This window comes from Orbicella franksi, chromosome 1 (genome assembly GCF_964199315.1).
Source record: "Orbicella franksi chromosome 1, jaOrbFran1.1, whole genome shotgun sequence".
Lineage (NCBI taxonomy): Eukaryota > Metazoa > Cnidaria > Anthozoa > Scleractinia > Merulinidae > Orbicella > Orbicella franksi.
This window is the reverse complement of record NC_138145.1, coordinates 30,840,438-30,863,666: the sequence shown is the minus strand read 5'-3', so window position 1 is coordinate 30,863,666 and position 23,229 is coordinate 30,840,438. Positions and strand designations below refer to the sequence as shown.

At 38.7% G+C, this 23,229-nt stretch overlaps 2 protein-coding genes and 1 long non-coding RNA gene across 3 annotated transcripts; 1 reads left to right on the top strand and 2 right to left on the bottom strand.

Moving 5' to 3' along the window:
- Positions 1–4: 4 nt before the first annotated feature.
- Positions 5–8,530, bottom strand: LOC145502801 (putative protein-tyrosine sulfotransferase). The gene is made up of 4 exons (XM_081482187.1): positions 7,902–8,530; positions 5,240–5,592; positions 3,338–3,535; positions 5–1,231 (listed from the first exon to the last, which is right to left on the bottom strand). Exons 1-4 carry the CDS (start codon positions 8,107–8,109, stop codon positions 902–904), a joined length of 1,089 nt encoding a protein of 362 aa, XP_081338313.1. The 5' UTR covers positions 8,110–8,530; the 3' UTR covers positions 5–901.
- A 1,234-nt stretch (positions 8,531–9,764) lies between these two features.
- LOC145484145 (uncharacterized) lies at positions 9,765–11,360 on the top strand. Its single transcript, XR_014048988.1, has 3 exons — positions 9,765–9,906; positions 10,144–10,198; positions 10,685–11,360. It is a non-coding gene; the product is annotated as an uncharacterized LOC145484145 (long non-coding RNA).
- Positions 11,361–13,045: 1,685 nt separating this feature from the next.
- Positions 13,046–20,000, bottom strand: LOC145502766 (uncharacterized). The gene is made up of 4 exons (XM_081482142.1): positions 19,872–20,000; positions 17,866–18,197; positions 17,124–17,321; positions 13,046–16,738 (listed from the first exon to the last, which is right to left on the bottom strand). Exons 1-4 carry the CDS (start codon positions 19,996–19,998, stop codon positions 16,409–16,411), a joined length of 987 nt encoding a protein of 328 aa, XP_081338268.1. The 5' UTR covers positions 19,999–20,000; the 3' UTR covers positions 13,046–16,408.
- Between the last annotated feature and the right edge of the window lie 3,229 nt (positions 20,001–23,229).

The following is a 23,229-nucleotide window of genomic DNA, read 5'->3' as shown; positions in this document are numbered from 1 at the left end:
AAAAACGGCCCCTAGCGGAAAGAAGGGCAAGTTGAATTGAGACAACGGTTAGTTACCGGTATCCGTTTTTCGCGGTGCTCTTCAAGTAAAGTGTAGCACGCTATAAAACCCCATACCACGTGTTATTAACGAGTGAGTAAATAAGAGAAGAGAAAGAGACTGTCCGTGAAGGGGAGAAGCCGGGCTGTGGTGAGGGAGGTTGGGGGGGGGGGGGGGGGGGAAATCAGGGGATGATGATTTCAGTCCAGGCACAATTTCTTTTTTTACTCCACGATCAAAGTCGCTTTAAGCCACTGATACGCGTTGGCATTTACGCCACTAAAGACAAGGGTAAGTTTAAGTTTTTAGTTCGACTTCAAGACGCTACGCCAGGTATTCTAGCTGAACTAACTCTGACGAGCGATAAATAGATAAGAGAAGTCAATGCAAGAGGTCTTGTAAACTGCAGTGGAAAGACTAGTCGACGACAACACCTTGGCAGGGGAACGGACGAAAATTCAGCTTCCTAGTAACAGGATTGAAAACCTACCACTGAACATACAGAATACCAAAAGTTTCTCAACGGACTGGTGGGAGTTCAAAAAGAATATTTGCTTCAGAGGTTTGTGGAGAGAGATTTTCGGCGTGGGCCTATTGGGTGGCGTCGCTATGTTAAGCAGAGTGAACTGTGTTTCTACAAAGCTTACAAATAATATATAGTGTCAGCGTTTCGTGGCGTAAACGCCCGCGTAGAGAAGTGTTCGCTTGTATTTTCAGGCTGGGATCAAATAACGTCTCCCAAATGATTTTCAAATACAGCTTTAATGGCGAATTTCTGTCCTCTGGAGACATCTTTTTTGGAAACTTGCTTCGTGCAATCATGTCGACAGCTAATGTCAGCTGGTTGGAGTCTCAAAATAGTTCAGTCCCCAAAACGATAGTCTTTCAAAAATGGAAATTCCTGCATTTGTTGTCTAACTAACTCTTTTTGTGTTTCTGTCCATACAAGATTGTAACGTGTCTTTGTAGCCTTGTGGTATACTATCTTGGAGCAATCTTCAAGATACTTCTGATCACATGTAAGATCTAAAAACTGACAAATCCCCAGAAGAGTCTCTTGAGGGTTTTGGATCATTTCAGAGCTGTGGATCTCGTACACTTGGCCAGGAAGGTAGCTCTTGAGCCGACTATTTATCTCTGCTAAAAGGAAATACTTCCTAATCTCTTGATCTAAATGCTTAGGCTCATTTAACTGAAACGAAAAGTTAAAAAAAAAATTAACACCTTAGTTAATTGGTTGCCTGAAGGCTGCTTTTCCTTAGCACATAAGTATTGTACTCAGACGCAGTGAGGTGTTCCCTGAAAGTAGGAATAAAATTGAAGTTGGTAGTAAATCCCAAAATTTTGACCTCGATGGATCATTCGGGACAGCCCAAAAACATTGGACCGGTATTGGTTACTCCTGCATAACAGAGATTTTTCAGAGGTGAATATCAGAATCAGCCATGCTATGCTGTTTGTCACGAAAAAGGGTGCGTTTCTTCAAGAAAATCCAAGATTGGATTCTTAAATCCGAAAGAATCCGAAAACGGATTTTGCGTTTCTTTACTAAACAGATCAATCCAAGATCTGTTTAGTAAAGAAACGTAAAATCCGTTATCGGATTCTTTCGGATTTAAGAATCCAATCCAAGATAATTCCCCTGAAATAAAACTGCCGATAGATTTTAGTTCAAACTTTGTCCACTGAATATTTATCATATGATAACTTTAATTATAAAAAGAGGGGGGGGGGGGGGTGCCCATGTTCGTTAAAGAGCAGTGAGGCATTAAAAATGTCCCATTTTAGCATTATTTAATGCTTATCACAAGAACGCATTCCAAGTTATTGTAAACTCTTTGTGAGCCCAGACTCGTGAAAACACGCCTCAAACTACAGTCAATACTTGTGTCGGACACAAATAAACCTGTTAAGTTTGATTTTGACAGACAGCTGAATCCTTGTTAAAATATATTGCAACCAAATTGCTTGCCACGGCTATCAAACTGCAAAATAGAAAAGACTACAGTGCAGCTGCTATTTTCCTTATTTATTCAATTTTCAACAATAGAAATCAGATCAGTCTTTTCTCACGCAAAGCTAATGATTAGTTGATTAAAATGACTAGAAAAAAATTTGCGGTGCCTGAGCTCGTTAGTGAGCTATAGCCATTTTTCAACTGACAGAACTCAATATCAAGGCAAATCCGCCATGTTTTCAATGTGCGCGTGCAGTAACGCGCGCTAATGACGCCATAAATTATGCGCGGTAAGGATGCGCAATGCAAATGTGAGGAATCCCCTTACTACTTTTGTTAGTGCGCACACGTTCTGCAAGCCATGGTTTAAGCGCCACGTGCGCGCTGGGGTTGACATTGACGCAATCAACTAAGCTACCAAGTACACGACTAATAAATGAAAGCAAAATTCTCACTGTGACCAAATCAAGTTTAATGAACCTGTACTTAAACCAGGAACACTAGAATAGTAGCATATCGCTAACCACTAACTCTTAACGTCCTCCAGCTGGTGTAGGGAGACATTTGTCTGGGCGAGTTGTTTTCCACGTCTTAGCTTGTTATTTTGTCTTTCCTTATATTCACCTCTGAAAATTATTCTAAGACAACTGTTCGCCTTAGGCCGGGAAAACTGGATTTACAAACTACGTGCAGTTCCTGTTTTTCCTAGGTCAGTCGAGTGAGAAGCTACAAAATCGAGCCTAGGATTTCACTGCCTTTTCTTCCTCCCGATGTCTTCATTTGTCACTAGACAAGCCAAATGAAAAAGAGAAACTACAGGTAGTCTGGGCTATCTACGAATGAATGGCTGAAATCCAGTAGCGCCTGTAACCCCCTGGGTATACCCAGTCCATTTGATACGAGGTTGGCTCCGCGAGTTTGACCCGGAACGAGTAAAGGGCATTCATTAGCCTCCGTTCAAACACATGTCAATTGTGGATTTGCAGTTATAAAAGAACTTGTTAAGTATGTTATCAGTAAGGTGCTATCAGAAACCCTTTGCATATAACGGATTAGCGGAGCTACAAAACTGATGTAGAAAGAGTTCTTTTAACTTTAGAAACAGAAAGTATACAAGTAGTTATTCTTTCCCATCAAAAAACTGTAGAAGGTGGAAAATTCGACCCTTTATGAAACTCTCTTCCATCAGGGAAGCGAGTGGGGGGGGGGGGGGCATTTGCAACCGTAATGGGGAATTTGATCGAATCTGTTAAAAAACTGGTCAAACGCCAGGGTGTTCCTCTACCGCCCCCCCACCCCCGCTCCAATGTCGGGGCGGGGAACCGTAAAATATCTGGTTACCTTCTCTCCAAAATCGGCGTCTTCTCTTTTGTGCAAGGATCTGAGCAACATGGTAGCGATATTGTCGTAAGGATTGCGAACCACATGAAGAAATTTAAATGAAATACCGAGATGTTGCTGTAATTGTTTCAATGCTTTCATGTTCTCTGATTTCACGAGTAGCTTTGTTGTCATGCCTCCTTTCTTCGATCCGATCACCTGTTGATGACACAATTCATTTATAATTTTAGTTGCAAAGCGATATTTCCATCACTGCTTTACAGTCAAAACTACGATCACTAGGCAAGTATTGCTGCACAGCTGATTAGAAGTCTCAAATTAAGATGATTTCCGCAGAACATTCGAGCAATAATGACAATAATAATGGCAAAAACAAAGTTACAAAAAAATATCATAGCATGGTAATATGAATAAAAGTAAGAAGAACTTATCGAGACTTAAGCTCTCAAGCTGACCCCGCGAGAGAAAATTGAACCTGGAGTTATCCAAATTTCAATAAAAGTGGACGTTTCACGTTAGTTGAAAACACAATAACACACGCATTAAGCATTTTTACGAGGTTTGACAGTAAATTTCTCGAGAATGCTTGGGGATTTAATCGCGGGGTCACCTAGAGAAATGAATTACAGTGAGATGTTTTAAACAAGTAATCAAAAAGTTACCGTGCTGTGAGTAGATTTTTAGTAAATAATTTTTGCACTTATTGCTCAAACTGTGCACGGAATCCGTCTTAAGTATTAATTAATGCTTTCGAAGGTGCCAATACATATGTGTTATTGAACTAGCGAGAGGTCCGTACTGAAGAAATACAATGGAACCGCCTTACGGCCACCCCGTTAATAGCGGAGCTCCTGCGAGCGGAGTCCCATACTTTAGAAAATCTGGTAACCCATCGATCTAACATATTCTGGTTGTCATGTGACTGTCCGTACGTAGGTACGTCCGTACGCTAAGCCCCATACCTTGAAAAATAAAAGAGTGGTTGCGTTTTCACTAGGCCGATTAACTAGCTGTGCATTCTTTCTGGGTGTTTGTTTACGGCCACGCTTTAATAGGGCCATCCCCTTAATACGGCCAGGTATTTGTGGTCCGTTGGTGACCGGATTAACGGGGTTCCACTGTACCGCCATCTAACCGTTTTTTCTTGTTCCTTTAGTTCCTTCTTTGACCCTGTAAGATTTCATATCTGGGAATAGTTTCTTGCAATCATGGTTTCGGAGAGATATCACTAGAAATTGTTTCAAAATAACGAAGCGTTGGCTTTTCTTCCGGGTTTTCTTGCAATAATCGGTTTCGTTACGCTTGGGTCAAAGGTCACGTTTTCTAGAAGAAGTGCTGCATTTACTTCGCTATCTCAGCGCTCGCGATTTTATTTACCCAAAAATTTTATTTCACTAATTTGAAGAAGAAACAATGCTCTTTCAGACCAAACTAGTCGTTTTGGGAAAAACCGTGTACCAGAACGCCTTTTTAGCATTTGAAAATAGGCTAAATGTAGACCTCTTGTAAAGTTTTTAGAAAATTCATCAAATATTTTAATTTTAATCAAATTGCGATCTATTTAGCTCTAAATAGACGAGAAAGGAAGTACGAATACGACGTGCAATCAGTTTGTAATGAAGACTTTTACTTTTGAGTTTAGGAGCCTCTGAATATGCCGCTCATTTTCGATCGATTTTGGCCGATTTGGGGCATCGAAACGAAAAAATTGCGGAAAAAATTTTTTTTTGATTTATCGAACTTAAAACAATATTTTTGTAACTAGTGCCCGTAGGGCTTCATTCTGGGCGAGTTTGAAGAAATTTGATTTTTTCGCTATTTCCAAGTCTAGTTGATATTTAGACGAAGCTGCTCTTAAGTGTTTTGTACCAAACAAAAGTAAAGAACCATCTACAAACTCACCAAAATTTTGCCGTTGAATTTTCCCTGCCATTGGCCTGGAACCGCATAGTTGTAGCGATGTCGAACAGTAGCCGACCTGTAACCAATCTCAGCTTCCTGTTTAGAGTTCTGGTACAGCTGGTCAAACAGGAAATACTTGTTCTTGTTGGTAGTCTCCCAGTTTTTCCATTCACGGATTACCTCAAACTCGTTAGCAACGATCGCATTGGGATGGGCGTCTAACAAGGAACTGATAAGGGTGTGACCGCTGCGAGGGTATCCAATGAACATCAGAAATGTTTGAACACCGTCAAAGACTTCATGGCCTAATGTCTCTTGATCTTCGGTTCCAGAATCTAGTCTTCGATGTAAGCCTTAGAACAGAAAGCAAAACACAGCTTAAACGATAACGATATTGAGAAAACACATATATATTTTTGCAAGCAATTTCTTGGGGTAAATAAACAATGCCCCAATGTTGCAGCCAGAAATGAGCTTGGTAGACTACCCATAAATATATTGGCCTTTGAAACCTCTGGATTCATCTTCATAGTTTGCCAGAAAATAATGTAGCCAAACAATGTCTACAACTCTCTAAGGAGATGGCTGATAAGAACCAGACAGATCTGTTGCAAAAAAATGATCAACTTTGCCTCAAGTACAATTCAAGTTGCGTTAAATGAAAATAATGAAAAACACTTTACTTCCCACATTAAAGAAAACATTAGAAAGCGTTAACCGCCCATCAGTTAAAATTAATTGACACAAACAGAAAATTAAACTTTTACACCTCTTTTAGAAAAGACACCAAACCATTTGGTTCCCTCGCTGTGATAGCCAATCCCCATCACAGAATTGCTATTAACAAATTTTGACTAGAAAATCGTAAACTAGTGATTCCATATTGGAATTAAAGTGAAGTGCTGCCCCATGTAAAAAGATGATGGGGGGTGGGGGGAGGGGGGAGATACGTAACGATATCACGTGGTGTTGGAGATGGTTGGAAAAATATATAGTAAATTAATGTCGTAGAAATAAGCAAGTTTGACATTGAATTGTAGTATTTTTTATTTAACCCTTGTTTTCTTTCTTAAGGCATGAGTTTTTACAGCTTCACACTCGCTTATTTTTAAAAGGATTAGTATCTAACAGGCCCAAACAGACAAGGGTAATATTTAACTCGAACGATTTGATTTTTTTTACTACTTGCAATGAACTCTGATGAAAGAATTGTCAATAATATAATTACTCTTCTTCTAAAAAACTGCTATCAAAACCCAGTTCAAATATATGATCTTTCATAGATTCATTTGCAAACTCAGTGTATATTGACAATAATTGACAATAAATAACACTGTAGATGTCTACTACTTGCAATAAATGCTGATGAAGTAATTTCCACTAAAAATAAATTATCATTCTTGATAAACTGCTATCAAAATGTGATAGATATTTTGCTTTTACAAAATCGGTACGTTACTCAGTAGCTTGTCATGTCAGGTGTAAGTATTACTATTTCGTTTGCTTGCCTCGGTAGGTAATTTTCTTGTTTCATTCGCCTCGCTTGGCAAATTAGAATTCAGTTTGTTCACCTCGCTGGGCAGTTTACTTGTTTTACTCGCCGCGTTGGGCAAATTAGAATTCAGACTGTTCACCTCTCGCTGGGCAATACTCATGGAACAGCAGCGCGGTGAGACTCGTGAAAGAACATTGTCTTCCCCTCGATTCATCACTAAAACGTTCGCTATCCTGGTGAATAAAATGAAATTTTTTAATCCACTTTAAACATCGAAACGCAGATATTTACTTAATTATTTCATTTTTTTTTAATCGTTTCTATCGCCTTAACGTTTTTTATTACTCATGCCGCAATTTTTCTTGTATTGTTTCTATGTAAATATTTAAGTATTTAAATATTCTCATTAGCATTCTTATAATCGATTGTGTATATTTGGGCGCATGCAAAAATCTTACTTTCAACCTGAAAATGACTGTCGAACGGTCGAAAAGTCGTTGCTTTTTAACGTTAACTATTATATTTTCGTTAGTTAAATAGGTAATTCCAAGTATTGTTTTGGAAATGTACCTCAATAACTTGTTGTTCTTGTTGTTGCATCAGTGGATGCCGCCCGGGTTATACGTCAAGCAAGTGTTCTCAGTGTAAAGACAGGCAGAGGGCAAATTGTGTGCTGTTTTTGTTCATCTTGAACGATGAACTGAGGGCTTAGTGTGTCGGCATAAAGAAATATGACATAGTTGCAGATACTTGTGATGACCCCGGCGTCTTGACACAATACAATCCACTTTAAACATCGGAAGGCTGATATTTTGCCCCGTAAACTTCAATCGTTGTTTAATATTCTGAGTGTGTGGAAGGTGGCGTACATCATAAGTTTCGGCTGAAAATGTGCGATGGTGTTTCTTTTTCCTCGCAACAGGGAAACAGGAAATCATGCTTTTATCGATATTCGAGGATGCCTTTGGCCACATCACTTGGCGTGTTGAAGTTGTCAGTCTGATAAAAGAGCTAATAGATTTTCTACTGTTATTTACTGTGTTGTTAGTTGTGTTGTTGCCGAGAAGTATGAAAAGCTTTCCTGAAGGAAAGGCTTTTTATAGCCAACGTTTGAAGGGCGATGTAATTTTTTCTCCTCAGTTTATTTAAAAAGCAATGAATTCCTACCTTTCACGTCTGCTTGCTTGCCTGGTAACTCCTTTATATAATTCCTGTATGCCGTAGTTCGTTCGTCTGATAACTTATCCAAATTCCTGGATACCATATACACAGTCACGGCAACCGATATCGCAGTAATAACGTAAAATAATCGTCGATTCATCGCTTGGGATTTGCCGACTCGCTCGGGCTTCGTTGTTGTCACAGTAGTGATCATGAATTTGATCCGTAGCTTTATTTAAAATGATGGCTCGTCACGCCAGAGTTGGTGACAAAAGACAGACCTGTATCAAACTAGGTTCGATTTCCGCCGCTTTCTCGACAGGAGTGCTCACCGGAGCCGATATACAAAACATCCGCTCCGCAGGGCTTAGTGCGCTGGCTGGGATTCTTAAGCATTGGCATGGAACTTGCTGGGAAGCCCGCTTCAAAACAATTGCTTGCTTACTGGTTTAAACTCGGAAGCTTATCCTAGCTGGAAAATGCGCATTTTTGGCATGAATCTAGCTGGTAAATTTTAATGTGAGGTTTTCCCTGGTAGACTAGCTCCATTACCAGCCGCCACTCTGGAAAATTAGCCCCGGGAAATTAGCATGCACTCATCAACCGAAGGCATTTCGCGCGAAGAATGGACTCAGGGTGCCGCCTGGTGATAAGCAGGGGCGTAGCGTCCATATACGCACGTACGCCCGTGCGTACAGTTGAAATCTGGAAAAAAAAGTTTTATTCCCTTATCGCATTTGTCAAAGTTACGATAAAATAGGACAGATTTTTAAATTTCGAATTATACTGGCCTGTGTGTTTGTTTTCCCAGTACCTTTTAATTAATCCATAAACGACAAGAAACGTTATTTGGCTCCTAGACTTGTTCACTCTCTAGTTGTTTTAGGAAGCCAACACCCTTTTAGCTTTAATTCTATATTCCAGCGAAGCTCACTGAGCTAACAGAAAGAGCCGTTAATGATATCTACTGCTACTTCGGCAGTGACATGGACATCTCTAAGGGCGAATTCAAATCCGAGGTCAAAAGATGGAGGCAAAAGTGGAGTGGAATGGATGGTAATGTGAAGCCAAAGACTTTGGTTGAGATTCTTGATCATGACAACCCTCAATTCTATCCCGGAGTTTATGTTGCTGTGACAACATTGTTGACGTACCTGTATCAACTTGCACTGCAATCTCGTTCCCAGTCTCCGTTCCCCTTGACCAGCGGTCGGAAACAAGAGCTCTAGAAGCAACCATTTCAGGCGTGCGCCATAGATGCAGACTGCGCAGTGAAACCGGATTGACAGAAGTCGGTTATTTCAAAATGGTTGCTCCCAGAACTCTTGTTTTCCGACCGCTGGTCAAGGGGAACGGAGACTCTGGGAATGAGATTGCTTGCACTGCTGAGCGTAGTTTCAGCAGTATGAAGAGATCGAAAACGCCCTTACGAAGTACCATGGCAGATGGGAGATCGAGCTCTTTAGCAATTTTGCACATTTCCAAGCACAAGGACGTTGACATTGATGATGTTATAACAGAGTTCGCCCGTCTAAAGAGTGCACGTCTTGCCGTGTTTTTACCATTGTCTTACCCCATTTTTTGTTGTAGGTTACCGAAAACTCTAAAGATGGGTAAAATAAACAACCAACTACGGCATTTTCCGTCGCATTTATTTACAAAAAATTTCCGCGGAAATAGTTGGAAATGACACTTCCGAGACACTAAATTTCAAAATTTTCTGGGGGAGCATGCCCCCAGACCCCCCTAGTATTTGCGCGCTGTGCGTACACCTTCAGAATCTCACGCTACGCCCCTGATAAGGTCACTTAGGATTCCTCTATCCAGGCATGCGCTGCGTCATATTACACAGCAGTTATATGACCCCTGTGTGACAGCTGAGCTGTCGACGTTGAAAGCGAAAACGTTGCTATTGCAGGCACGGTCACGTCCCAGCCAAAGCTTTTGGCTACAGCGCTCTACAGAGTCGGGAACGGTTTCTTAATAAGAGAGTTGATTTTATTTCAACAAGGTAAGTTTCCTGTGCTTTCTCTTGTCTGTTAGCTGTGTAGTTTCAGACCTACTCTGCTATTCTGTATTTGCCGTTATTGTTCTGACCAAGCTGGATAACAATTAATTTTATGTGCATTATCCCCGGGTATTATCTTCTTGGTGTGCTTTCCGTTTAGACAACCAGATCTTCTTTGTTGTTTAACACATGTCGAAAATTCTTGATTTACTTATTTAGATGTTTACAATTTTGTTTCAGCAATCGTCAGAATCGTTTCGTGTAACGCTATTGCAGCTAAAGACCATTTACTGAGGTATGTCAGTCTTGTAAGCTGTTGTATGTCTTTCGTGCAATAGTACCGGGAATAGTATCGTCTTTGACAAATGCTTACGCGCGCCGTCTACTTTAGATGTAACATGTTCACTTGTACAGCTAGTAAGCTTATATACACTTGGTATTTAAATTTAAATCAAATTCTAGGCACAAGTAAACAAATTCTGGCAAAGATTTCCCAAGTGCGACCCATACCTATAGCACAGTCAGACGGCTCCACTCTACTTAAAATTCCTCCTCATAACAGAGCATTTTGTTTTTGTTAGACAGCACAATCAGTATCAAACTTGCTATTAATTGCCCTTAAAATAAAGATGTTTTGATCGTAATATCAGTCTCAATGCGTTTACGTAATTTCAATGAGATGTTCTATAAAAAAGGCTTTAACAGAAAAAGAGACTCTAGCTTTCCATATTTTGCGACTCCGTTTGAACTGGCCTCTTTGGAGCATTCTTTGTTTCTGCAGGGAATCGTGAATTGATGCCGCCTCGAACAATCGTGGTGTTGAAGGCAATATGAGAGGCACACCATTGGCTACCGAGCTCCAGTTCACAGCACGAGGAAAAGGGTTTGCAAAAATTAATGAGCTAGTTACTTCTAACCATATCTTTGTTAACTAATAGAGAAAAAAACGTTAGAGAACTGAAAAACGTTTGTGAACTATTTAGTGGTTGTTTAATGCTTAAAGACCACATGCTGAATGGTATACAGGAAGTGAGTTAACCGCTTTCTCACTAACCGAAAGTGTCCCGTGACAGAGCCTCCCAACAAAAATGAAGTTACCTCTTTAACGGCTCATCGTAAGCTAATTTTAAGTGATCTCGTTGGAGGCTTCAACACATGGAAGGTTGTGCCGCGAAAATATTTGTTATCTCTGAAGGGAGGTTTGGAAACACCAAAAGATTATTTTCCTTGTAGACGACTGCTGGTAATTTTCCCAAATTATCCCAGAATCCTGATGTCTTTTCGAGAAATTCGGAGGCATTTCCACTTAGTCCCAACACGGTTATGAACAAGTGTTTGATCTCAAAAGACTTTCCTAAACTGGCGAAAACACGTCAGCTTATTAGGAGAAAAGTGTTGTCTGTCAAAATGCAATAAAGTAAGCTTAATGGAGATAAATTTTGCTTGAAACATGTAAACCTAACTTAATATTTAGAGAAGTGTTTGTGATTTCGCAAGGGAGTCCAAACTTCTTCTGAACATCTTAACGTATTTTAGAGAAGTGTTTGTGATCTCGCAAGGGATTCCAAAACTTCGTAACATCTTTACTTACTTTAGAAAAGTGTTTGTGATCTCGCAAGGGATTCCTAATCTTCCTCTGAACATGTTAACTTATTTTAGAGAAGTGTTTGTGATCTCGCAAGGGATTCCAAAACTTCGTAACATCTTTACTTACTTTAGAAAAGTGTTTGTGATCTCGCAAGCGATTCCAAAACTTCTTTTGAACATCTTAACTTATATTAGAGAAGTGTTTGTGATCTCGCAAGGGATTCCAAAACTCCTACAGTTTATTTAACTAGATGAATGCTGTAACAAGGTTGTCGAAAACTGCAGGAAAAAAAAAAAAAAAAAGAAATTCACTACCTATACTAAGAGAAATACTTCAAAACTCTCTTTGGTTCTCCTGAAGGTTCCTTGAACATCGTAGTTTGCTATTCAACTGTATGAGTGTTTTTTAATTTATGAAAGTTTCCTAATCATTGAAGGGTTTACAAAGATTTTACTTAGAAGAAGTGCAGTTACATATAGGTTATTTTAAACAATTATACCCATTTACGTGAAGTGGTATTATTTACGACTGTTCTTCGCGATTGTATTTTATTGTCTTCACATGATGTAAGTTTCTCCGCAGGTTCTAGAGTGAAGCGTGGAGTACTTTGTTGGTGTTTTGCTGAACAAATTGCATTTCAGGTATGATATAGGCTTTCCTGCAATTTGAAAAAGGAAAAAAAGACTTGCGTCCATATAGAGGTGTTTTTTAAACAGTTAGACACGAGTTTTTTTTATGAAGGGAAGAGTGTTTTTTTTAGTTTTATTTATAGGCAATTTCAAAGATAAAGGTACAAGACTGTCAATTTTTCCTTTTGAAGGTCAAAAAAGTCAATACCATTTTTCAAGATAAAGATCAACGCGCGCATGCTAAATGTTGTTCCTTTCCTTTTTACACAGGTTGAAAGAGAGAGTTGACTGTGAGACCATTTTGCGTCAACACTATAATTCAGGTAGGTAATTCAACTCATATAATAACGTTAAGGACTGCAAAAAGATTCTAAGGAAAGCTCTTTTTAACAGCTCAGTTTCACGAAAATAGGTAGACATATGGTCAGCTGCATATTACTAATTTCTGGTAGAAATGCTAGCGTCGGACGTGGTGATGGTTGTTGAGCATCTGACATAAGCAGTTAGAAGAAGTGTTGTGCAAATGGAAACTGGAATTATGCAGTTTACAAGCGTCGAGGTCAAGATAGTGCCTTCCTGGCAAACGTTTTGTTTAGTAAAGCATATTAGCATATTAGTAGCGTTTAAATCAGATATAATTAATCAGTAGCAAGATTCAGTTTTCTGTCAGAAACTCGAAAGCCTCCAGTAGAAAAGATCCAATGCAAAACTAGCAGCCTAAATGTATGTCGCCCAGAAGAAACACTTCCCTAAAGGAATTAAAACTATTTACCTTGAAGATTAGGACAAAATAAATCACTGTGTCGAGTTTTAAGGCTATCTTCTTCTCTAATTGGAGATCACAATTACATATACGTTATCAAAAAAGTGAAAACGAGGCTATGTAGGCCAGAGTCGTTTCATAATCCGTTAAATAAGTCTCTACTTTGTAACCTTTAAACCAAAAAACGCCAAAGCGTTTTTAGTATTTTGTTCCATTTGCTTTTTTAGTGTGATCAAGTTATAAGAAACGTGACCAGACAACAGAAGGCATTGGTAGCCATTTTTGCATATGGTCAGTTAGAAAAATAGATCGTTAGATGATGTTGTAGCTTCCTAGAGGGACGCTGTTTGGGCAAGAATGCACTTTCTTTAGTGCAACTGCTAACGAGGATTAGGATGTTTTCGATTATAGATTCTGGGTACGATTTCTCACAAGTGCCGCCAACACTTGACTCGGAGCTGCAGTTGGGATTATAAGAAGATATATGGTCTTTCATATATTCACTTGTAGTTGGGACTATGGTTGAAGGGGCAGGTGCACCAGAGCAGTTTTGTTTTCTCACAATTCTTTCAAAATTTGCAAACGAATGAAATATTAATATTGCTCTGGCCCGAGAATGAAAACTAGTTCAAAATGTCTGCTAGTTTTTCTCAATGTTGAGTTTTTCTATTTGTAGCTAGCAAGGGGCAATTAATACAGTCTGGATTATAGATTCTGAGGAACAGGTACGATTTCTCATAAGTGCCACCAATACTTAAAGATATACTCGGGGCTGTCAAAAACTTATGTCGTTAAGTTTGAAGGGGGCAGGTACACCAGAGCAGTTTAAAAACTGGAATGTGCGCGCTCGAGGTTCATTTCCAGCCCTTGTTCCTCCCATTATGGACTGAGAGGAAAATTCAATTACAATTTACAAATTAGTAGAGCTAACTCTAAGTATTGAACAGATCCGAGCATAAAATCCACTATAGTACATTTGAAATTATCTACCAGTTTCAAAAGGTAACTAAGGCAGTCTGAACCTGGGTCCGTTGCGGTATTGGTTTCCTGAAAACACTGACAACCCTAAACAGCAGTGGCAGTTAAGCAATTAATTTATCGTAAGTTTTACTTTTCTAGGTATTGCTCATTTTATGGCAAAATAAATGGTTTCTATAGATTTTTTTACAACAGACATCTAATTCTATTGGATTTTACTTTTTTTATGCATGCTACATCTCCATTGAAGCCTGTATACATTTGGAAGAAAAAATGCAATCTACTTTGCATTTTTCATTAACAGCTGAATGGAGCAATGAGTTCTTGTAGTCTTAGTGGCCTTGGACACAGTTCAGTTATGATACATTCAGCGACAATTGTTTCGCGGAGGGCTATAAATTACTGCTAGATGAATTATTGCATGGATAGAGAACTGTTCTAATCTTACTGCCATTCAATGATAATTGTAGTGTTTCCTTTTTGAGGTAAGTAAAATTTTTGTTTTTTCATGTTCACTAGTTAATTTAGTTATAATTAATTAATTGATTAATTATAACTGAGTCAAATTAATTAATTGATTAATTAATTAGATTCAACGGAATTTTAATTTAATTAACTCAATTAATTAAATTAAAATTGAATTTAAAAAGTTATTTATACTCTTCCTGGCTGGCGCAAAAAGTAATGTAAAAATTGCTGGGAAAACCAGCGTTTCTTAAGTTGTGCTGGCTGGGAAAAAGCATCCCCCAAACGGTTCCTGGCTGGCAACTTCATTTAGGTATCTTCTACTAGCTGGCGGTGCGGAGCGGATATTATTTTCCCATGGTTGTTAATTATTAACTATTTATCTCTTATTGGATGTCAATTAATACTTTCGAGCAACAACAAGTCAATTTTAAAATTTTTCCCGTTGAGCACTCCTGCCTTTTGAGACGAATTCTGAGAGAACCTGTTTTCAGCGGACACCCTGGTTAAGCGGACACTAGCTTGGGTCCTGAGAGTGTCCAACTAATTCAGGTTTCACTGTACAGTCTGACAAAAGTTTACCTCATTAGCATTTTATAACTGCAGAGACTTACCTCCTCTGTTAAACGTTTTATTTACATGAAAGGTCAATTTCGAGAAAAAAATATGGTACTTCCCATTGGGAAGTAATATATCAAACACGAGAGACAGTGTTTCATATCCAAACACCGAGAAGAGAGTTGAAAATACGACGCGCAGCGGAGTATGGACTTAGAAATAGTGAAAACAAATTGGCTGAGCCTAAGCCCCGTACCGATTTTTTTGAAACGTAGTTTCTGCTACAGTGGGGCACATTTGTTGAGTAGCGTTCCATCTAACGTCAGAGCCATTAGATCTTTTATTAACTTGAGATACGAGTTAAATCGCCAACTGTCCTACTCCTACTCACACGCAGCAAACATGTAAATCAGTTTTTTTTCTTTTTTATTTAATATATCTCAATCTTGTAACTGATGTTTTTACCGTGTCTAAATAAAGTGGGTATGTGTGTATGTATGTCTTATTTTGGAAAAAAGTCGTCTTTAAACGAACAATAACCATTACCGAGCGCTAATCCGGCGTAAACAGGCTAACTGGAGTGTAAGCAAACTTTTCTGATAGTGGTCGCAGTTGCTAGCTATTGCTTAATTTTGAGAATTTAATTTTTCTCTCGATTTTATTTAGTTGTGGGACTCTACCCAGCTGAAACTACCTCATAAAAAAAACCTACAAATAGCGTCTTATCCTGTCGAAGCGTGAGTAACTTGATTTTGTACTGATAAATAATAAGGACGTCTTAGGCAGGCAGCAAAAACCCTTGCCTGCGTAGCATGTGTAAAACGGCAGAAGGTAGAAGGAGAGCGGAAGAAAGAGTAGGGATAAAAGGAGAAAGCGTGGGAGAGAGGGACAGTGAGTGTTCCTTGCCTTTGCCTCTCTCCTAACCCGTCCGCGTTTACGCCTGCAACGCAGGCTACAAGAACTCTTGCTGACGACCAAACTCACTATAGATCCATGTTATGTTTCGATACAAGTCAAAGGTATTTCACAGAATTGCATAGGTTGAGGGTCTATTATTAATAATTAAGGGGTCGTACATTCCTCAAACCGCCATATTTTGTTCCTTCGAACTCGCAGACCACTTTCATTTTCTCCTAAAAACCGAAACCGCCCTACTAGAAGGGCGATTATCATCATAACCGATCTTTTAGCAGTATGTAACAAATTCTTAACGAAATGCTAGATCTAACATCAAATTGCTTTTAACTCCATTCCGGAACCAGCGAACAAAACGTTTTGACATCTAATAGGTTGTTCACAAATGCTTGAGATGTTTATTACGACGCGTAAAAGTATTAGTTTTGAGGGCTCTCTTTAGAGGGCTCTCTTTTAATTGAATAATCGTAACAAAACACGCAAAAACCGAAAAACTTCGAGACAAAACCGGCACTCAAAATTGGCTTAAACCGCCAAACCGCCAGAGTATAATAGACCCTCTACAGGTTCAAGTCTTTCAAAAATCAATTTTACGACACTGAAATCGTTTCAATCTTCAAAGCTATAGTTTTGCAAGAATGGAACTCTCTGCAGTTTTTCTCTCACCAAGTCCTTTTGTTTAGCTGTCCATACTACATTGTAACGCGTTTTTTTAGCCTCGGGGAATATAATCTTGGAACAGTCTTCAATATAGCGCTGCTCACAAGTAAGATGCAAAAACTGACAAATTCCCAGCAGGGTTTTTCTTGGTTGTTTGATCAGTTCTGCGCTGTGGACCTCGCAAACTTCGCCGGGAAGACTCTTCTTGAGTTGATTGTTTCTCTCTGCTAAAATGAAATACTTGTTAATCTCTTTGTCTAAATTGGAAGGGTCATTAATCTGAAAAAAAAAAAAAATCAGATGCCATGAGTAGAGTGCAATGAACATGTGCCACTAAGTTGTCTATTTTAAAAATATAGAGTCTAAAAAGTTACGTAAGTGAAGCAACTTTCAAAGTCTCAAAGGAACATGTGATTTATTTTGATCGGCCATGTTCTCAGAAACTAGTGACATTTCTCTGTTGTACAGCAAAATGCGGAACTGTGCTACGTCATAGCCTTGTTTCAGCGTCATCAGGGCGTCGTTTTTCAAATCCAAATCCAAGATGGCGGACACGCCTAATAGAAACTGGGGACGAGGTTGGGACTGATCATTCTTGTCAAATATTCGCATTAAACAATTTCATAGACAAACTTAAATAAATACTTTACAAGCAAATCGTTACCTTCTTCCCACTATCAGTGTCATCACGTTTTTTTAACGCTTTGACCAACATCGTAGCAATGTTATCGTAAGGATTCCGGACGACATGGAGAAATTTCATGGGCATCTCAACCACTTGTTTTATTTCCTCCAACGCGTTCACGTTGCTTAATTTCTTGAGTTGATTAGTTGTTTTTCCACCTTTCTTGTCACCTATAACCTGTTAATATATATGTTTAACATTATTAAGGGATTTAGCCACACAGGGTGGAGACGATGGTTTTCCACATGAACGATTTCTCTAGGGTCCTCTAGGCTACCGTAGTCTAAGTTTTGTATCAGGTATACTGATGTGAACATCACCAGCACAATCTGATGGCAAATTCGCATTGGAAACTTCTCAAGTGTTGAACGAAATTATTCTATTGAAATGCGATACAAATTCGTGTTGCCAAACCGGGTCAGCTGTCTTATTGAAGATGTCCTTGAACAAAGCTGCGGGTTGGCTTCAGGCGAGCACAAGTATTTTTGATTGTACTGAAGACTCTGTGGTGGTGAATCCACGTCGAGGAACACACTTAAATAGGTAGAGGCTTTGACTGAAAGTGCATGCAATGATATTGGCGTCGTTCTTGTCGAGATGTGAAAAAGTTGTGAAACAAACGGATAAAACATTAAAACATGGTCAAGAAAACCAGCCCTAGCAAATTTGTGGTGTTACACATTTATATAACAAACTAACGTAACAAGAATGAGATAATCACCAAAATATTGTTATTGTATTTTCCTTGCCACTGTCCTGGTACGGAGTAACTATAGCGGTGTTGGACTGAAGCCGTCTTTATGGAGTTCAGGTATAGCTGGTTAAACAGGAAATCCTTGTTTTTGTCGGCAGTGCTCCACTGTTGCCACTTGCTTATTACATCTAACTCATTGGCAATGATCACATTAGGATGAGCGTCTAACAAGGACCGAACAAGGGTGTGACCACTGCGAGGGTAGCCGATAAACATCAGAAATGTTTGGACACCGTCAAAGACATCCTGGTCTGATTTCTCTTGATCGTTGGTTCTAGAGTACCTTGTTCCACGAGAACCTTAGAACAGAACACAAACCAATTTTGCGTGATTCTAATTTTAGTCGCTTCAAGTCGATCACATCAGCACAAGACAAACTTGTATCGCATATAAAAAAAAAAAAAATATATATATATATATATGCTTTCAATTCACTTCGGATAGCTCTATTCTTTCAAGTCCTTTGAGGTTTCTTGAAGACTAAAAACCCGGCCATATGTTTCGAGAGTAAAGTTTCAAAAGTTTTTAAGATCAGTTTTGATGTTTACTCAACCTCGCCCCCAGGGTCTCTCATCTCTCGCTTCGGGAGGGCGGGAAGATGAGGGACCCTGGAAACGAGGTTGATGTTTACTTTGTTCAGTTAGAGGCGAGGTAAACACGCTGGACTACGAGTTGAGCAGTTCGGACTCGAGTCACAGCATTGGTCTGGCTCGTTGCGTTATGACTTCGCCGCTTGCGCTCCCCCGTTTCTAGTCGAATGCAATACCACCGACCGCGAATTAAAACTCTATCGCTGTTTTACAATCACCATACCATATACCCGGCACATAACCTCAAATCGAATGCGATCAAACCTAATCGAACCCGGATCGAACTCAATCGAAACCAATCGAACGCAATCGAACATTCTATATGAGTTCGATTACTCAAAAGTTTTTCAGAGAGTTTGAACTTAATCGAACTTATTCGAACCCAATCAAGTGATTGGTGTTCGATTAGGTTCGATTGAATTCGATTAACCGAAAGTTCGATTTGGTTCGATTAGTGACGTTAGGGAAGGAAAGAGAAAGAGTGATGGAGTCAGTAGGTTTGAAAGAGTAAACAATTAAGATTTTTTAAAGTTCCAACGTTAAAATCTAAAGGTCCCCTCTCACAAGTACCAACCAGTACCCTTTGTTGACAATATCCCGCGGGCTCGGGATATTGTCATTTCTCGCGAGTTCGAACCACAGTAAGGGAACCATAGTAACAACGACGATTGCTAGTAGAACAGAGCAAACATAACAAAATTTATCGCTGTTTTCTCAACCAAATGTTTGCACTACAATAATGGCCGATCTTTAATCGACTTTTTGAAAATAGTTTTTAAACCTCCCATTCCTTATTTACTGTTTTCAACGCAATATTTGCAAGGAGAGAGAGAAAAGAAGGACGACTCGTACTCTCTAAGTTTGTCAAAGCGTCCCTCCTCTGGGCAACAAAAATATTATTTAAAAATGGTACAGTTTATATTTAACGAACCGATTTTAGTATTTGTTATCGTTTTTTCGTTTACTAGGTGGTATAGGTGTTTTCTACTACACTGAATTTGAAGTGTTCTGCCTGTTTAACTGTAAACTAAAAGGAGATCTGTATTGTGAATGCTGTCTACTTAGAGTATAAATTCAAGATTGAGCAAAAAGAATTAAAGATGCTAATTTTCTATCGCGGATAAAAATCAAATAGACCTAAATCGCAAAGCACCTGGTCAAACAGTAGTAAATATCGACTTTTTAAAGTAGCTTGCACGAAAAAGGAAATTAAAAGGCATATATGTGTTCCGAATTTTTGTTGTATCTGAAAAAGACAACAATCCCAACATGACTTTTACATGTAAATTTACTTTCTCGTTAATGCGTCCATTTAATTCAGTTATCTGGTTTTGATTCAGAAGTTTTTGAATTTAGACTAAATTATATTTAATTTTTCCCTACCTTTCTCTCGCGCTAAAGCGGGTTGTAAGCCTCGTACCTGTGTATCATTCATGCACAGTATGAATACCGTATATACAGTGGCCACAACTAACATGGCAGTAACTGGAAAAAGTAACTTTCCATTCATTGCTTGTGCTCTTCAGTTGTAGATATCCTAAGCTGCAAGGTTCAGTCTGACGTCTTCGTGCTTTTCTTTGTTCTTATGACACGCTTCTTGCACCCAACACGTTGACAACTTTGCCTCCAGGTTCCTCTCTGCCGAAGATGTAGTACAGAAAACTGGGATAAGCCATATTGTGCGATATGTCTAAATATAGCCTTAGTAAATATAAATTTTCCTTCATCTGCTTGACTTTTGTTCAGTTAAAGGAGCTACGTCACGGTTTGCGCATCATGAAAAGTTTAGGCTAAATTTTAGGCTAAGTTCGTCATTCGTATTCCGTGCTAATCTTCTCCATCTTAACCAAACTTGTTGCTTTACGATTTATTGTTATCTCTCTGGTATTTTGCTATCTTAGTAAACTACCATTTTTAGGTTTCCTTTAATTTAAAGATAATTTTGTACGTGGACAAAATAACTCGAAACGCCGTGACTGAGCCTTTTGAAGGTGACAAGCTTCTGGGTCAGGTTAATTTTAAGATTCTATGCTGCCCTCAGGTTGAATGGCACGTGGACTGGCCACGCCTTAACATCTAACTGTTATAAAGATACAGCTCAGTCAGCCGATGTGTCATGAACTTGTTGAAGCAGACTTTTGGGGAAACTAGCAGATCACCTCAACACTCTTTTGTTCTATTAATTCACTTTAATTTCCAATGACAGTTGTTACAGCGTTTTTCTGTTTACACTCTTTACTGATTACAACTATTACAACAACAACCACGAGTTCACTTGTCACGTTCCTTTTAAGGTGGCTCCCTGGAGTATTTACGAACACCATCCCTATAGAGCGCGAGTTAGAAAAGTTAGTTAATTTCTCTGTAGAGATTTCCCTGTAGAGATTTACTAGTATGGGTACTGTTAAAATAAGGCTTATATTTTGGTTGTCGATTTTTGGTTTAAGGCCGTTACCATGGCAACATCTCATCTAATGACAGGCAGATATATTCCTCATTTTGCCCTAAACTCTTTAATATTTATACTTTCTTTCGGTGACAATTTTTCATACTTAATTTGCCACATCATGAAAATGATATTGCCTGACATTTTGAATTCGTAAAAAGTCATGGTTGCTCAGACGGTTTTTCCAATATTCTGTAATTTGTCATTCTTCTAAATACATTAGATTAGCTCTGACAGATTTTAACAAAAATAGGGTATTTTAATTGAATTGGTTGTGGTTACAACTGAGCCAAATTTAAAAAAAATTCACCGAAGGCAACGCGAGGAAATTCACTGTCAGTTTTGCTTTTTGTCCTCATGTTGACGTCATAAAAATCGAAAAACACTAACGTTTTCCTTTGGGCGCGCGCAGATTACTTGAGCTTTCGTCCTATGTGCGCGTGCAATTTTAAAACTACAGGGAGCCACCTTAAAGGGACAACCACACGATCCATCAGATCACTGTCAAACTGTCAGTTATGCTAACGTAATGTCATGCGCAATTCGCATAAGGTTCCATCGCGACTGCGCACTAAGTACTTAGCATATTTTCCTTCGAAGTTATCGAGGTAGACTAAAACATTTTCTACCTTGATTTTAACTGACTATTCGTAAGTGTTTGACCTAAATAAGGTAACGTGAACAATATAAAAGTAACAATCGTGGTTTTTATTGACCAAAACTTGAGGATAATACTAAGTTAAAAGATAAAAGTTGTTGTTAAATATTTCTTGCGACATAAATGTTACTATCAAAACAATTGCACAATCCCAAGTTCGTGGGTTGGCCTTTCTCAAATCTTAAGCCCGCCTAGTCCATATCATTACCTGTTCGCACTCTCGAGCTTAAACATATTCAAAAGGACACCTTAGTGCTATTAATTTCCTTGCACCTTTGTGCGAAGTGCGAACGAGATACGAATAATTTTAATTAAACAACCCTATTTCAAGGTCCAAAAAGGACTACTAAACGAATAAAGTTTGGCCGAAAAATTACACAACAAAATCCTGATGAGTCATGGAATCCCAAATGACTATTTCCAGGACGAGCGTTTCCAAAAACTAGACATCAACTTTATTTCGTTATCTCGATTGACGCCAAAAACGAACTAACCATAGCAACAGTAAATACAGCTGGAAAATCCCTAAAATGATAGCACTCAATGGAATATGAATAACTCAAGTTTTCATTCTTAGACAAAACTTCATAATGACAAAATGTAAGGGGAAATTATAAATTGATCAGTAATAAAATAGAAAACCAAGCAACCCTTTCCAATTGCCTGATTTCAAGCCGAAAAGGACTAGGTACGAGTCTGTAAATTATGGGATTAGCAACTATTGATCCCCATAGTCAGAAAGAGCACACCGAGATTCACAAAATCCTCAAGTTTAGTGTTAATCAGGCGAGTTTTGACTGAGATGCAGCCATTTAAAAACGCCAAAATTACACAGAAATATTTGGTTATCATGGCCATACATTTTTTTGCGAATTTTGATGTTTTCAAATGGTTGTATCTTGCTTACTATTGGGTCTATTTGCTCGAAATTTAGGGATTTTGTAAAGCTTGGTCTGCACTTTATGACTATGTGGATCAATAGCTGCTCATCCCATAATTTGTAGACTCACACCTAGTCCTTTTCGGCTTAAAATCAGGCAATGCTCCGAAACATCCCACGATACGATTATATTACCCTGCACCAAAAACAAGTTTTCCCTTAATAATTTAATAACGAATAGATAAATATATAGAGTACATTCTGGCTTGCATTTTTATTCTCTAACAAACTGTTAATGTCGGACTCCATGAGGACTTAACATACAAGACTCGTCGAATGTACTGGGTCATTTCAAACCAACAAGCCTAACAAAGGTACGATGATGAGGGAATTTGTTACTTTCTGACCACAATGATTAAGATCTCTGTAGGTACAGTTCCGTTGCTAAATCGTCTCACAAATTTTCTCTATTTAATTACTATGGTTACGGCCATGCAAGTCTGCAAAGCAAATAATTTTCTTGATAAATTTCGTCATAACATTGTCAAAGTTTACTGCGGAACCACTCGCCTGCGGCTTGTGGTTCCACAGCCACTTTGACAATGTTGTTATGCAATTTATCATCAATAAGAAGACAGACGCATAAAAAACTGACGTCAATTTGTTAAATAGATAACTCTTAGGACAGTCTGATTCATTTTGAAAACAACAGCTCTCAAAAAACATACTTTCTTCGACTGAACCAATTATCAACGAG